Here is a 16,600-nt window from a genome sequence, read left to right as displayed (position 1 = left end):
TGCCCCTTGGGAAGCCGTGGTGGCTCTTCAGACGACAGGATGGTGAGAGGAGGAGGAGGAGGCTGAGCGGTTGGAGGTTCCCGTGGCCCTTCTAGCAAGGTTGCCTCACCCCTTATCATGGGCACGCTTTGCAAACAGTTTATAGTCTTTACTGCTCTCTCATGCCCCTGGCTTTTGCCCCTTTTTGATGCTCTCTGCCATAAGGAAAACAAAGGCTCCTTCTCTGTTGTTGGTAGTAGCCTGTCTTTTAATTTTTTAAGGTGGGTTTTTTTTTTTTTTTTGAAATACCTACTTCAGTACTTGCTATTCCCTTTACCACCAAAGCTTAGCAGTGTTAAGAATTCGTTTTGCTTAAAGTGTCTTTTTGGGGGGAGGGTGTCAGAAGATTTAAAAAAACAACTTGGAGGTGTCCAGGACATTTTGGTTCTAATCCTATATCCAGTCCTATATATAGAGATGTATTCTATGTCTAATCCTATCCAAATTCATTCTTGATGGTATTTCACATAGAACCAGTGGGCTTCAGGTAGTAATTGGTCTGATCAGACGTTTTGAAGTTGCTGATGGAGCACAGTGTCCCGGCGAGGTCAGTGCAGATGCAGGACAGCCATCATTGTTGCTTTCTTGTTCCTTTCTTTTTTTTTTTTTTTTTTAACCATGCATTATATTATAGTTGATTTACAGTGTTGTACCAATTCCTGCTGTACAGCAAAGTGACTCAGTCATACATATATAAACATTCTTTTTAAAAAAAAATATTGTTTTCCATCGTGGTCTGTCCCAGGAGATTGGATACAGTTCCCTGTGCTGTACAGTGGGATCCTGTTGCTTATCCATTCCAAGTGTAATAGTTAGCATCTGCTAAACCCCAAACTCCCAGTCCATCCCAGACCCTTCCCCCTCCCGCTTGGCACCTGCAAGTCTGTTCTCCATGTTTGTGAGTCTATTTCTGTTTTCTAGGTAGGTTCATTTGTGTCATATTTTAGATTCCACATGTAAGTGATATCATGTGGTATTTCTCTTTTTGACTTATTTCACTTAGTATGCAAATCTCTAGTTGCATCCATGCTGCTGCAAATGGCATTATTTCATTCCTTTTTTATGGCTGAGTAGTATTCCATTGTACCACATCTTCTTAATCCATTCGTCTGTTGACACGTGGACATTTAGGTTGTTCCCATGTCTTGGTTATTGTGAATAGTAATAAACTTAATAATGATGGCCATTCTTGATCGGTGTGAGGTGGTACCTCATTGTGGTTTTGATCTTGTTCCTTTCTGTAGTTTTTGTGGTCATCTTTGAGCTACTCTTGTAGTGCGTGGAGCTGGGCTTACTTGATGCTGGTTGACATAACTTTTCAGTTGAACAGTGTTTTTCTGGGACCTTGGTATGAGATGCAGTATGAGGAATTTTGAAGAAATGAGCCTGCTGGTAGTTGCTGCTTCTTTCTAGTGTATTTAACAGTCACACTGAAGCCAGAGTCCAGGAGCCTTGGGTCTCTTGAGAAGCGTGCCGCTTCGCCTTCTATTTGGGTGATTTCTCCCGGTGATTCAGAGTTGCCTGCTTGGATACTCCGTACCTGCAGGAAACGGACCACACCCAGCCAGCCCTCTGTGGCCTTTTTTGCGCTGGAGCTCAGCATTGTTATCATGAATGGAATCTTGTGGGAGCGAGCGCAGGAAATAGAACAGTTGACTCTGTTATCCCTCAGTTGCTGCTCAGCATCAGCCTCTGTCGTTGGACCGGTCATTTCCCTCCCGTGACTTGTGCTTTGGCCCCACAATATGTTTGAAACTCAGTGCCAGCTGGTTTGAGAAGGAGAGAAACATGGTTATTGCAGCACCTGGCCCCTGGGGTGGGTATGGGGCTTCCTCGTCCTGAATGGCCCCTGGCTTCCAAGGTTTGGAGGAAGGGAGGTAAAAGGCTGTGTACCTTTGCCTGCAGCAAAGCACACGGCATCTGGGTTGTGGGTTATGAAGGCACTTCCCGTGCACCCCCTGGGACGGGACTGTCCGCCTTGCAGACAGACCTTCGTTCTGTTTTCTGGAGGGTTTTGGTCAGTAGGAGGAGACTTTTCTGTCCAGCGTCCTGTTGGTTTCTGAATACATTGTGGGAGCTTTTCGAGTTTTATGTTAATGCGTACCAAATATAGAGCTGTTGTGTATCTTCCCATTGTTTTAAGTCTCTTCCTGTTTTTTTTTTTTTTTTTGGTCTTTTTGTTGTTGTTGTTGCTATTTCTTGGGCCGCTCCCGCGGCATATGGAGGTTCCCAGGCTAGGGGTTGAATCGGAGCTGTAGCCACCGGCCTACGCCAGAGCCACAGCAACGCGGGATCCAAGCCGCGTCTGCAACCTACACCCCAGCTCACGGCAACGCCGGATCCTTAACCCACTGAGCAAGGGCAGGGACCGAACCCGCAAGCTCATGGTTCCTAGTCGGATTCGTTAACCACTGCGCCACGACGGGAACTCCTCTTCCTGTTTTTAAAAAGATTTTCTGGGAGTTCCTCTGTGGCTCAGCAGGTTAAGGATCTGGTGTTGTCGCTGCTGTGGTGCAGGTTTGATCCCTGGCCCAGGAACTTCTGCAAGCGAAGGGGAAGAAAAAAAAGGATTTTCTGGCCCTAAGATTTGAAGAGACCGATTAGGTTCTTATCCTTTGTTTATTTTACTTATAATAGGATTTTTGTTTGGTTTTTGTTTAAAAAGTCAGGCAGTGGTAAGGTTTGTTGGGGGAGAGCGCCGTCACCGCCTGCGGCTTCCACTTCCTCCTCGTGGGTCCGCCCCTGGCCGGCCTCTGGGCTCATGTAGCGGTGGTTCTTTGTGTGTTCATACGGAACATTTTAACATTGCTGCCACTTTCCCTCTAGTTTCAAGGCATTATCTGTAGACTGTGGACCTGGAGGGAGGATTTGGTTCTCATGTCCTTGTACCTGCCGTTCGGGTCCCCCGTGTGCTGCACTGTAGCTCTGGTGAGATGCTCTGTGCTCACAGTGACAAGCATCACCCTTCCCGGCCAGCCCTTAGTAAGCCCGGGTTACTTTTCACATCTTGTTAGAAGTTGTTCTGGGGGGCGTGTAATTGCCTTGCTCTGTTTGGGCTGCTGTTACAAGATACCATGGGCGCCTTAAACTGCAAGTGCCTTCCTTGCACGGGTGTGGAGGCGGGGAAGCCCAAGCTCAAGGCTCTGGCTGACTTGGTGTCTTTTTCACCTGCGGCACCGGGAGGATCCCAGGCTAGGGGTCTAGTCGGAGCGACAGCTGCCGGCCTACACCACAGCCACAGCCATGCGGGATCTGAGCCATGTCTGCAACCTACACCACAGTTCACAGCAACACAGGATCCTCAACCCACTGAGCCGGGCCAGGGATTGAACCCGCAACCTCATGGATGCTATTTGGTTCGTAACCCACTGAGCCACAGCAGGAGCTCCCTGATGTGGTGTCTTTTGAAGGCCTGCCTCAGGCCGTGTCCTCACAGGGCAAAGGGCCGAGGGGGTAGGGTGCCATGGGGTCTCTAAGGGCACTAATCCCGTCCTCATGACCTGATCACCTCCTGTCCCACTGGGGATTTGGGGGCTCATGAGCATTTTGTCTGGAGCAGCACTTCTGTACCCCACACCCATGCCAGTTGTTGGCATCGCCTCCTGGGATGTTGAGGGGGAGTCGTCCTTCTCGAAAGTCCTCTGCCCTGTGCCACGGGCCTCCCCTCGGCCTCCATCCTCGGGATCCCTGCTGCTTCCCCAGGATGGCTTGGTTTCTGGGTCTCCGGTCGTGTCCTCCTTGGGTTACACCACTGGGTTGGCGGAACATGCCTGTGGCCTTCCTGTGCGAAGGGATACAGGGTCTTTTTCGCTCTCTCTTTTTTTTTTTTTGGAGGTCTCGGATCTCTGACAGTTTCTTGCTTCGGCCTTCCCTCCCTTAGCGACACTTTGGCGCTTCGTCGTGGGGTGGACGTTACTTCCTCCAGGATCTGACAGCATCTCCGCTGTGTCTTAGCTTCCGGTGCTGCCCCTGAAGAAGGCACCCCGGCTCGGATACCGCGAGCTGTTTTATTTTTCCTGACTCTTAGAGCATCTGAACTTCTCCGTTGTGATCTGAAGTTTCGTCATGGTGTGTCTTGATGGGGTCCCATTGTTTTGTGACAGGTACCTCGTCTTGTTGAGTTCTGTCTTTGATTCTCTTCCCTCCTTCCAGTTTCTATGTTCTCGTTTTCTCTTTTTTAAATAAAATTTTATTTTTATTTATTTTTAAGTATTTACACATATGACTCCTCAGCGATAGGCTTTCATCGCAGATGTAAGCAGCTCTTTTTCTTAAACTCTTTATTATTTGGATGTTGGACCCTCTGGACCTGTCCTCAAATGTTCTTACCCCTTTGAAGCCTGTTTTCCATCTCTTTGTCTTTTTTCCTTGGCTTTCTGGGAGACTCTCGCAGCTTTACCTTCCACTCTTCCAAAGAGCTGTGCTCTGACTTTTTAAATTCCGAGGGCTCTTTTTGAGTCTCTGAATGTTGTCGCTTTCTTGTTTCAGTTGAAATATCTGCGCTAGTGAGTATGCTCAGTGTAATTATGTTGTTGTTTTTCCCCCCAGAATAGATTCTCTTCCTTCAGGGCCCCTTCGCCCCTCCTCTGGCTTTGGTCTCTGTTTTTCATGGCAGAGGCTACCCTCGAATGTCCACTCGTGTTTAAGCTGGTTGGAGGCTGACCTGTTGACCGGGGCTTGTTTAATCACGGTGATGTGGCTGCTCCGAGTGGGAGGGAGAGCGAGGAGTGGCTTCTCTTGCTTTCTTTTAGCTTTTCGGCCGTGTACCTCCCTGCAGCAGCCTTCCCTTGAGCCTCTGGCCTGCTCCCGTCTGGACTGGTGGTCACCCCACATGGCGCTCCGCCTGGCTTGGTCCCTCCTTGTCCCGCCCGAAGCTCCGGATGTGGCACAGGGCTGAGTGCGGGCACAGTGCCTGCAGAGACCCTCAGTTTTCCTCTCCCGGGGAGGAGCGGGAAGGCCGTCTGGGGGTCTCCCCACTTCTGCAGGCCTGGCAGGTGCTGCTCCCCGGGGGTGCGGTCCTGGGGCTGGAATCCCTCTGCCTCTGCCTCTAGCTTAGCGTCTGTCCTCTTCCCCAGCTTTTCTTTCCACCACTCGCTCTCCAGCTTCTGGAATTTCCTGGCTGTGGGGCTTCTCTCCCGCCTGGTGTGGGGGACGGCCTTCTACGAAAACCCCCTTTGCTCTGGTTGTAGTGGGATTTCAGGATTGACCAACGTAGATCTGAACACTCTGCTCTCTGCCTGCACGTCTGTCCATGAAGGAATCGACTTTGAATTCCAGGATCAGGACCGCGGGCGCCGGGCCGGAGACGGACTCCCCGAGCCGCGCCGCATCATCATGTGATTTTGCCTTCAGTTTCGTCTCTGTAAGAGAACGGCAGGATGAGCATCAACACCCTTGTTTTTCTGTGTCTGTGGCCCCCTCCCCGACCCGAGTGCTCTTGCTCTGTCCCCTCACTTTGTGGTCTCTGGAGGCTGCGTGCACAGAACCCCTGCAGGGCGCCCTGCGGGAGGTACCCGGTGGGAGAAGCATTTGCTCAAGTTGATGGATGTTTTGGGGGCACAGCCCAGGTCTGGGGTTGAGGGTGGGCTTCTTGGAGGGCGGGGGCGGCCTCGCCGGTGGCTGCATGTGGTAGGCAGGAGTGTGGGGGCGCCGGTTTGCACGTGGCTGGGCCTGGGCTCTGAGGACTCGGGAATGAAGAGTGGGTGGCTTGGCGCTGCCCTTTAAATACTCACATTAGTGGACACGTGGCTTTAAGGGTTGCTTCCTACCTAAGGACAAAGTACCTCTTGGGGTAGAAACGCACGGTAATAAACGTTCAGTGAAATGAAGAGTAATCCTCAACTTGGGAACCGGCGTTGTCAGCGGCTGTTTCAGGCACAGGTTCCTATAGCATTGCTTGAGTAGCAGAGGCAGCCTGGTGGACTCAGGGTGGTTACGTTGCTGCTCGAACTCCTGATGAACTGAGCACCTGCTGCTGAAGAAAGGTTCGGTTTGAGCGCTCCTTTCCTGTGCTTGGAGCCTTCCCTTGTACCGAGAGGGAATTTGAAAGAAAAAGAAACATAAGTACAGGGAATTGCTCACGTCCTCTGCGCTTCCGCCAGGAGGCAGGTGGCTTTCTCCTTCTGCTTCGCTGTTAACCTTAGGAGAAATAAATGAGAACAGTATGGAAATCCTATAAAATTGGATTGTGATGATCACTGTACAAGTATAAATGTAATAAATTCATTGAGTAATAAAAAAAATGAGGAAAGTAAAGGGTCCTTTGGCATTGCCATGTGGATGCTAGTCAAGAAGATAAAAACCTGCTGTCCTTAGTGGAAGGGAACTGAGTTTCACTGCACCCGTCCCAGGGCCACACTTGGAGAGCAGCTTACACCCCTGGCTGATCTGTGGGGGCTCCTCTGCCAGGGGAGGGCCTTTGGACCAGATTTGCAGATGAGAAAATTCAGGCATATCGAAGCTTGACCCGAGGCTCCTCAGCTGAGAGCAGAGCCCTGACTTTTGGTGCCAGCATCTGTGTCCTGCCCCCCCCACCCCCCCACCCCCTGGTGGCCCCGTTTCCCTAGCGACCACAATAAGCATCCAGCTTCCGTGAGACCAGCCCAGTTCAGGGCCAGTAACGGCTGGTATTTTGGGCACTTTTATTTCCATGAGTTTGTTTTTCGACTTCTGAAGAAGGCTTGTGTTCCAGTGTTATTTTTAATTGGCTTCCTGGAGTTCGGGATTGTGGGGGTGGGGGAAGGTGACGGGTCCCTGTTCTTCTCTTTCTCCCCTTCTCTCTGCCGAGCCCTCAGGCTATCCTTGGCGGGGGTGGGGGGGTGGGGTGGGGGGGTGGAAGCCTTTGAGGGGCTTCTGATTATTGCCTCTCCGGTGGCCCAGGTTGTGCAGAAGTATTAACTGAAAAAAGTATCCTATAGCGACCTAACAGCGGTCTTCAGATCTCCAAGTTCATTCTCCAAGGAGGGGGGGCCTTGGTCCACTGCAGAGCATCTGCTGCACCTATGGCATATGAAGGGGTCGAATTGGAGCTGCAGCTGCCAGCCTACACCACGGCCACAGCAATGCCAGATCCGAGCCGTGTCTGTGACCCACACCACAGCTCACGGCAACACCGGATCCTTAACCCACTGAGTGAGGCCAGGGATCGAACCTGCGTCCTCATGGATGCCAGTGGGGTTAGTTAACCACTGTCTCTGCACTGAGAATAATGTTCTGGACTAATGGTCTTTTAAATGTTTGGCATGTCACAGTTTTGTTGACTTGATCTTTAATTCAATAACTGATCTGTACTTCTGTATTAGCAGTCTTTTATTAGAGTGTCTTAGTGGAGTTCCCATCGTGGTGCAGCAGAAACGAATCCAACTAGTATCCATGAGGACACAGGTTCGATCCCTGGCCTCGCTCAGTGGGTTAAGGATCCGATGTTGCCATGAGCTGTGGTGTAGGCCGGCAGCTGTCGCTCCGATTAGACCCCTAGCCTGGGAACCACCACACGCGGTGGGTGTGGCCCTAAAAAGCAAAAAAAAAAAAAAGTGTCTTATGATTAGCTAGACTTTGATCTTACCAGACTTGATCATTTGAAGATGGTTTTTTGGGGGGAGGGGGGTAGGGGACTTTTTCAAAGTGTGTTTCTTTGGTTCATTATTGGCTTTTTCCAGTATAAGGCTGGATGTTAAGCAGACCTAGGGAATGGACTGTCAGGAAAGGTAGTTCTGAGGTTTGGGTTCTTCTCTTTTCTTTGGTAATAAAGAATCTGAGGTGCTTCTAGACCCCCCTGTTTGTGTCATTCAGAATGCCTGCCTCCACATTGTCTTCCACAGGAAAACCTGAAGGGTTTACATTAAGTGAAACTGCTTGCATTTCCTGGCCAGGTCACACAGCCTGCCTGCATTTATCTGTGCTCTGTGTGTGTGTGTGTGTGTGTGTGGCTGAAACTGCACACCTACCAGTGGTGGGGGCCTCAGGTCACACTCCCGGGGGGCCTGGGGCCATTAGCCCTGGCATCGGGGTGTGGGATGGGGTTCCGTTTCCCCATCCTGTGAAGGGGTCACAGAGAAGAAAGTAGTTTTTAAGTGGCGAGCGCTTTTCTCGGTGAGCTGCCTGTTGTCTTTCTCTTGGATGAATTACTGTGTATGTGAAGCAGAGGGTTTCTTGAGAGGAGGAGGCCTTCTCAACCCTCCTCAAAAGAAATAAATATTCATATGTGCGTGTGTATGTGTGTAAAACGTGCTCTTTTATTGTTTTCTTCACTGATATCTGAAGAATCTGATGATACCTGCATCAGTAGGGCGCCTCAGAGAAGCTTGTGGTGTAGTGCGCCTGGTCAGAAAGAATTTTTCCTCTTTGTATTTGCAAAGGAACAGAATTGGGATTTCTTTTATGTTTCCAAGAGGAACAAAATCCTCAATGTCCTGGAAAATAATTGGACGGCAGAGTTATAAAGATGGGGGAGTACTTTTAGCCTTTTCAAAATGGTAAAATTCTCAGTGTTTTTATACCTGGCCTGTTGCATAGATTGTTTCTTCTGATGTTAGCTGTCGTGGGTCAGATTAGGCTGTTGTTGGAATCCTGTGAAAATGCTCCCTCTCTTGGTTGGTCTTTTGCATCAGAGCAGCGATGGTCCCGCTTGCTTGTGCTGGGGTATGTGCACTGGGAAGGCCCTTTGAGCGGAGGGGCTTTGGGGTGCTTATCTGCAGGCTTGGAGCCCCTTTCCCACTGCAGGTTGTCTGCACACAGTCTATTAAAAGTAGTGTGCAGTAGGGGTTTGATGATGGGACAGAAGGCAGCCCCATGCCCGCAATGGAAAGACCCCCTCCCTCCACCGCCATTACACTATTTTTAAAGCAAAAGCACCTGTAATCCCGGTGCTTGAATAGAGCCGTTTCCTCCTCGCTCATTTTCCAGCTGTGGCGTCTGCTCTCTCGTGTGTATCTTTAGGTAAGGGTACTCCTGCGCAGGTGCACCTTGGGTATTGTTTTCCGCCCAGAACGGGCCGTAAGTGTCGTCCCCCATCGTGGCACAGCTTCCACGTGATGATTTGGATGGCGTGCCTGACCCCCTCCTTCGTGGAAGGCTCGGAGTTCTGGCCAGAGGCACATTCCTCGTTGGCGTGGTTAGATAGCATTGCCTTGCTTTCTTTTGGCCTTTGGAGAAAGGAAGACTTTGTCACCCTCCCACCCCAGCAGCAGCAGCAGCAGCAGCAGCAGCAGCAGCGTTACTGGGCAGCGCGGTGACTGGTGTCACTGCCCGCGTTTTGCGGGTTCCGGCCGCTGCGCTTACACCAGGAAGCCAGATACTCAGCGATGGTGTTCACGCGGGGCCCCTTCCCCGTCACAGCTGTATCCTAAACCGCGGGCCTCGCCTGGGGCCGGGGGCCCGCAGCTTCTGTGGGTGTGTACACGCGGGTGTTACCGTGAGCATTAACTCAGACCAGCGAACCCCCTCCTTTCGGGCTCTCTCTCCCCTGCGGATGAAGCAGGCGCTGCCTGGCCCGGGGTGGGGTGGGGGGGTGCCTTCATCTTCTTCGGATCCGCGTCTTGTGTGCGGGGTAGATGCTCCGGTTTTCAGATGGCCCTGACGCCCTCGGTGGCTCTTTCTAGCCTTTGACTTAATGAAAAGTGGTGGAACCTGCAGAAGTTCACAGGACGAGAACAAGTGCAAATGTCGTGACCTAAAATGATGGGTGGGCGTGAACGTTCCCCCCCAAACTAGGGGGGTCCTGCTTTTTCATAGATGTGCAGCGTGTGTGCTTTGAGCGGCTGGGCGGTCAGCATTGAGGTCATTCCGTGAATTCCTGTTTCCCGCACGGTGCACGTGCGAGAGAGGGTCTGCTGGCGGAGGAGGCGCCTCTGGGAGGCGGAGGCTGTGGATCCCCCGCGTCTCTTCAGCTTCTCCTGCCACGAGGACTCAGACCAGGAACATCTTCCCTCCAAGAGAGGCAGGAAAAACTCTTGGTTGTCAGAGGCCTTGGGGATTTTGGATGATGGCCATGGACCTATACTCTCGCCCTTCTACCATCTGTATATTTAATGTATAGAAAAACTTGAAAAATAAAAGGAAATAATATGAAAATACAGCATTACTGCATTTTGCTAGAATGTGCTTGCTTTTTGCTTGTCTTTTCGGGCTGCACCTGCGGCATGTGGAATCTCCTGGGCGAGGGGTTGAATTGGAGCTGCAGCCGCCGGCCTAGGCCACAGCCATGGCAACGGGGGATCCTTAACCCCTGGAGTGAGGCCAGGGATCAAACCTGTGTCCTCACACAGTGCTGGGTGCCTGATCCACTGAGCCACAGCTTTTTTCTTTATTCACATTGAAGTTTTTCTTCTTTATTATGACTGATTGTCTTTAGTTGTTCAACTCTTAGCACAGTGATCACAGAAAGGGAAGCTTGTGGGATAGAACCGTTGATGAAAAGCGTTGTCAGACTTTGTGAGGATCTTGGTTGTTTTAAGCTGAAACACTGTGTAGCAGTGGCGCCAGTGTGGCCCTTGACTTTGTAGTATTAGAGTTAACGAGGGACTTAGTAACGTTGCAGTTTGTAATTTATTTCCACCATCACCACTGTTAAAGTTCGATGCAAGAAGAAGCAGATTTTTTTCATGTGTCAGAAATAGTTTGAAATAGGGCTGTTCCCAAGTACATTTCATATGTTGTTTGTAAGTTTGTTGTTTGGAAATCTCGCATTTTCTTACAGAAATGAATTTCATAAAACAGCAGTTAAGTTGTGAAGCTAGGCGAGAAGTCTAACGGAGCTTTGCTTTAGGAGTTAGTTCCTGGTTCGGAAGGCAGGAAGCTAGTTGGTATGAGAGAATCGGAGCAGGAAGACTTGACTTTTCTTGGCCCAGGACTGGCCCTGTGCAACGCTTCTGAGTTGACATGGGTCTCCTGGGCTTTGCTGGGCCTCGCTGTCACCTCCAGTCCCTTTGTCCTCCATCCTTTAATGCCTTCCTTATCCTGCAGCTCTGGTGGGGCACCCTCTGGGCTGCATTTCTTTGAGAAGTTCTCAGTGAGAGAGTCCTGTTCCTCTTTTTAAAGTTGATTTTAGCTGCGTTGGGCAAACATTTCTACTAGTTCGTGCAAGCAGCAGCCTTTCTTAATCAGAGGACGAAAGAATGTGTGTTGATCCAAATAGATATCTAATAGGTAGACTATCCAGCCATGGAAAACGGATGGCATGATATAAGAATGGTGGTGAGGGCTGCAGGGGGATCTGCCGTGTGGCCGACACTGTCCTGGCCTGGGGATCAGGAGGATGAGTGGTAGCCCTGCCTTCAGAGGCCTTATCATCTCATAGCAGAGGCACGTGTGTGAACGTACATTTCCCTGGGATCATGGAGTTGTAGGAGGAAGCATGAGGCGCACAAGTAGCGCAGAGGATGGGGTGATGTCGAGAGGTGGCCGTTTGAAGATCAAAAAGGAAATGATGGCCGATCTTTTTTTTTTTTTTTTTTTAAAGGAGGAATCCAGACAGAATAGAATGTTTAAAAGCCTAAGAGTTTTTGTTTGTTTTTACTAGCACAGAGTATTTGAAAAAGCACAGAGAATTCAGTTTTGCTGGAAAGAAAAAGGAGAACAAGAGAGATGAAGCTGAAGAGGTAATTGGGGACCCGCTCAGAAAGGACCGTGCTGTGTGGTGTGGACGTCAGTGTGTTAGGCGGTGCGGAATTCGCGGGAGTGTTTGAGGTGGCAGAATGAGGCCAGTATCGTTTTGCAGTCGGGTGCTTGGACTGCAGAGGGGAGAGGCTGGTCCCTCAGCCAGGGGACCCCACCTGGAGGGAGACATCAGAGGGGCAAGAGACGGAGGGATGGGAGGGATTCAGGAGGGAGCAGAATGGGTCTGGTTGGTGATGGGGGAAGGGAGGGAGCCATCCTGGGATGGCCTTTAGGGATCTGGCTCGGGTATATGGGTGAATGGGTCTTGGGGCCGCCAATTGGCATAGGTGATGGGGAACTGCCATAGAGAAGGGGTCTTATTTCAGAGGCCTGGAATGTAGGTGGAGGAAGTGAGTGGGTGGTTCCATGCGTGACTCTGGAGCCTGGGGAAGAGTTCAGGTTAGGGACCGAGGCTGGTGATTTATTAATTAGGTCAGCAGTGATGATTAGCAGTAGGAGAATGGGCACGAGCCTGGTAAGAAGAATGCTTGGCTAGGGAGGAGCCGGAGTTTCAGAGATCTCGCAGGCACCTGGGTGCTCCACCTGGCTTTACCTGTTACTCTCAGAGAATGCCAACTCGGCCAACTCGGCGAACTCTGCTGTCCTGTGTCAGGGCAGTTGGTGTCAGGGATTGCCACCCCTGGTCCCCAGGTGGATGGATGGGGGCGGCAGGCGCTGTGTGGCTAATTGGTTACCTGTGGAAGCAGTTCATAAGCCGATTGTCCAGAAGGCAAGAGCAGCTTGTAGTTTCTTAGGTGATGGGAGTTTTATTGAATAACTCATATGCCAGAGCTCCGGATACCTCGAATATACTGAATTTTGACCCTGATATCCTTTATGTGTAGTTTAATGAATGTCACTCCTGAAAGGGATCAGAAAGTAACTTTCCACTGAGCTGGGTAGCAGATTTTAACAAGGATGTTGTTCAGACGTCTTAGTCCGTGGTCACACCTGCAGAGATCACTGCAGAAGTCTCTAGGGTAAGTGAACCAAGCAGGCTTTTGTTTTACCCGAGATGGGTGATGCTGAGGTTCCTGTGGTGCTTCTTACTGGGCCTGGTGCACCTGGAGAGTAATCAGGAAAAATGAAAGCCATGTTAGGGATGGATTGTCTTGTTAATAAAATAATTCGCTTTAATATTAGTACAGCTTAATCATCTTAAAATGCCAGTTTTCTCCCTGCCCCCCCCCCCCAACTAAAATGCCAGTTTTAAGTGAGAAGGGGATTTTGGAGTTTGTTTGCGTTCATTTACTTTTAGTTTATCTAATCTCTAAGAGGCCTGATCTAGGATACTTGGGGGTCTGAAGAAGACAATTTGTAAAACTTGGCAGGTAAAATCAGAACTCCTGTTTTATGACTGTTTTAGCCAGAGGTAATTTTAATAATTAAATTGAAATGGCCTATTGAAAAATTCAGTTCTGTAAAGAGCTGTGGGCATTAAGTATTTTGGGGGACAGGGTGCCTGGAGCAACAGAGATAATCATTTTTTTATTATTTATATTTATTTTTGTTTGTTAAGATAGGCATTTTTTAAAACAGACTTTATTTTTTTAGAGCAGTTTGGGTTCACAGCAGAATCGAGTGGAAGATGCAGAGATTTCCCCAGGTACCCTCTGCTCCCCGTCCCTGTCAGGTTCCTGCACCAGCTTGCGGTTGTCATTGTCGATGAGCCGCCATTGCCGCCTCTTAGCACCAAAGTCCCGCTTCAGAAGAGAGGTTTTCTTTTTCCTTTTCCAAATCGGGCTGAATGTACTTGACGCACAGTAGGCTCTCTGGGTGGTGGTGTTTTCTTTCGCGTGCTTCGAGTTGGGCCTCTAGAACAAAATAGGCTTTCTACAAAAATGGCTTCGGGGGAAGGCTGGCCATGTCCGTGGACCTTCATGGGAGGCCGGGGTGTCAGGAAGCACAGGTGGACTTCGGGGATAGTTACTGGCGGTTTGTCTCTTGAGAAGATAAAACTCAAGAGGAAGGAGGATGCCCTTACTTGAAGGAGGGGGGAGGAAAAGGGCAGAAGAGTGAAGCTTTTACCTTCTCAGTTGGCAGCGACTAACGGTGATGTTTCCTGAGTTAGGATGGAAGCCCCTTTGCCAAAGATGGGAGCACCCAGCGGCCTTACAACCGTGATTGTCAATTGGAAATAAGTGTGTTCAGGAGTTAAAGGCGTGAGCGAGATTCCTGTGGAAGAGTCGGGGCCATGAAGTTAAAGCGTTCGGATGTGCCCGCCAGCTCTGGGCGCTTCCCCCAAGCGGGGCGGGGACGTTAAACCAACGGAGGACGTTGCTGAGCTGACTCGAAGGTTAGCTGACGATATTTCAGGTGGTTGGAACAAGAGATTCTTTTAACGGGAACCTTTGTGTTTCACTGCCTGTGTTGCCTAGAGTCTCAGGGAGTTACCAGTAGCGTGGTTTGAGCAACAGCCCAGTGGCAGAGGCACCAGAGTCGGGACCCCCGGGGGTCTAGCCCAGGCTCATGACTGGGGGCTGGTCTGTTCCTTAGAATTTAGGGTTTGCTGGAGAGATTGGGATGCACATTGGAGGTCATATCGTAGAGGAAGGAGTTTGCTCCTTTTTCGTAGAGAAAGATGCAGTGGGAGGGGGAAGAGTGAGGTGTGTGTGTCAGGCCTGTGATTTGGGGATACCCCCCTGGGACGGGTCAGCTCCCTGACCCTTGGGTGATTTGTCTTTATCCAGCCAGGACTTGAAAATTTCCACGTGCCAGTTGTCTGCATTTCAACTACTCCTGCGTGTAATTTGGCAGCCGTGACTCAGAAGAAGAAAGCAGCTAAGGCTTCAGGTCACTCTGTGACGGGAACATGGGCTCATTTGTGATGTACCAGTTTAAAAAGGTCAATGTGCATCGTTCTCAGAAAAACTATACTGTATGTGCGTTTTTCTGTCCTTGTATATAGACGAGTGCACTAAGTCCAAGAGAAACGAGTAACTAGTAGGAGGAGGAGGTGGATTTGAACCCACACGCACCTGGCCGCGGGTGCCATGTTCTTTTCTTCGCACCCTGCCGGGTTCTGCAGTGGCCTCGAGACCTGGCCGGGAGAGTTAAGGTGTCACTTGAGTTCTCGAGGGAGAAGGGAGAGACGGGTGACCCAGCCCCATCAAGGGCGTGGCCTCCCTGAGGATTTAGCTGCAGCTTGTTCAGGGGAAGAACTACAGCTGGGGATGGATTTACTGGAGTAGTTGATTGCATGGGTGACGGAGGCGGTGATGTTGGCGTCTAGAAAAGGTGACTTGGATGTGTTGCGCTTTTTTTGGGTTGGTTCGGTTGGTCAGAAAGAGTTGGTAATAAGGCCAAGGTTATTGGGTTAATTGCTGAATTATACAACTGAGAGCTTGTAGAGAAATCAGGGATTGGCCGTTAAAGGTTACACCTGCTAACCTTCCCCGCCCCCACGGCGCGTGCACTCGCGCACACACACACGCACGCACCCTTTTGAGAATCAGTGGACAAGAGGTGTCTTGGTGCAAATACTGGGAGAACAACACACAGCCAGCACCCTGGTCACGTTTTTTATCTGCATCATTAAAAAAAATTTTTTTTTTTAATGTAAAAAGATTGTTTCTTAAGACAGGTATGGGAAGAAGGAACTCGGAGGCGTTAGAGGGCCTCGGAGGTCAAGGCGTGAATAACTCTGAAAGGGTTAATGTGGAATGTCAGTTTTTAGTTGAGAAAATCCATCCTGGCTCTTTTGAGTCTGTTGCTTGGTTCTCGATGCCTTTCTGGAAGTGAGAAATAGGAATTTAACTTTCCAGGATGGAGGCTGGGCCACCTGCATTTGTGGGGTTGGAGATAAGGGCTGTTGTGGAGGGTGGGCAGCCAGCCCGCTTGTCTTGGGGTTGGTTGGAAGGAGCCCAGGAGAAGGACATCGGGCAGCCTGGTGGTGGGTGAGGCCTCTGCTGCCTGTGATAGCGCTGGAGTTGGTCCGAATGGAAGGACGCGTGCCTCTGTTCACTGTGTTCTTGGCAGAATTGGTCACCTTATGGCAGTGTCATCCATGTCACCCGCGCTTTTTGCCGGGTCTGATAATTTCATCATCACCCCCCCAGTACAGAAAGGCTTTTAAAATGAATTACTCGGAGTTCCCGTCGTGGCGCAGTGGTTAACGAATCCGACTAGGAACCATGAGGTTGCGGGTTTGGTCCCTGCCCTTGCTCAGTGGGTGAACGATCCGGCGTTGCCATGAGCTGTGGTGTAGGTTGCAGATGCGGCTCGGATCCCGCGTTGCTGTGGCTCTGGCGTAGGCCGGTGGCTACAGCTCCGATTAGACCCCTGGCCTGGGAACCTCCATATGCTGCGGGAGCGGCCCAAGAAATAGCAACAACAACAACAACAACAACAAAAGACCCCCCCCAAAAAAACCGTAAAATGAATTACTCAAATGTTATTTGATTTTTTTTGTAACATTATTGAGAGAAGGCAAGTGGGTCTTTGAGGGTGGGAGGTCCTTTCATTTATGGGCCCGACCACCTGAGGTCTGCCTGGCCTGGCAGGACATGCCTAGTGGCAGGACGTCGTCTTCAGGGAGAAGGTGACCAGTGCCACATGCAGTCTCTGAGAGGGCTTAGCTCAGTGTCTGTCGTGGAAGGTGAATCCCTCATCAGCTGGACCCTGCAACCTCCTCGGCTTCGGTCTTGTTACATCTTATTCTTTGCCTGGAAGTGAGAAGCCACATGTCATTAAATGTTCCGTCTTTTAAATGGAACGATTTCATACAGCATAAGTTATTTCTGTTCTCTTATTCTTCAGTGAAAGACTTTAGACAAAGATTTTAAGGAGGGGTGTTGAATTACCGTGAACTCCCAGTTTCTTTTCAATTCACATTTCCGTTTAGCTTCAGAAAACAAAATTAAATAAATGCCAGATATAGCAGGAATTACCTTATCTTGAGATTTTC

At 50.1% G+C, this 16,600-nt stretch overlaps 1 protein-coding gene across 3 annotated transcripts in view; it reads left to right on the top strand.

The window, feature by feature from the left end:
* Positions 1-16,600, top strand: part of STK24 (serine/threonine kinase 24) — a 106,212-nt gene that overhangs the window by 4,551 nt on the left and 85,061 nt on the right. Inside the window, exon 1 of one of the 3 annotated variants that reach the window (XM_047756235.1) lies at positions 14,276-14,539. The exons of the other annotated variants lie outside the window; for them this stretch is intronic. Coding sequence (XP_047612191.1) covers positions 14,507-14,539 — 33 coding nt within the window. The 5' untranslated portion in view covers positions 14,276-14,506. Of the gene's footprint in view, positions 1-14,275; positions 14,540-16,600 lie in introns of those variants that run through there. 3 annotated transcript variants of the gene reach the window in all.

Source organism: Phacochoerus africanus, chromosome 13 (assembly GCF_016906955.1).
Source record: "Phacochoerus africanus isolate WHEZ1 chromosome 13, ROS_Pafr_v1, whole genome shotgun sequence".
Classification (NCBI taxonomy): domain Eukaryota; kingdom Metazoa; phylum Chordata; class Mammalia; order Artiodactyla; family Suidae; genus Phacochoerus; species Phacochoerus africanus.
Note: the sequence above shows the minus strand (reverse complement) of the source record. Positions and strands in the feature narration are given on the sequence as shown.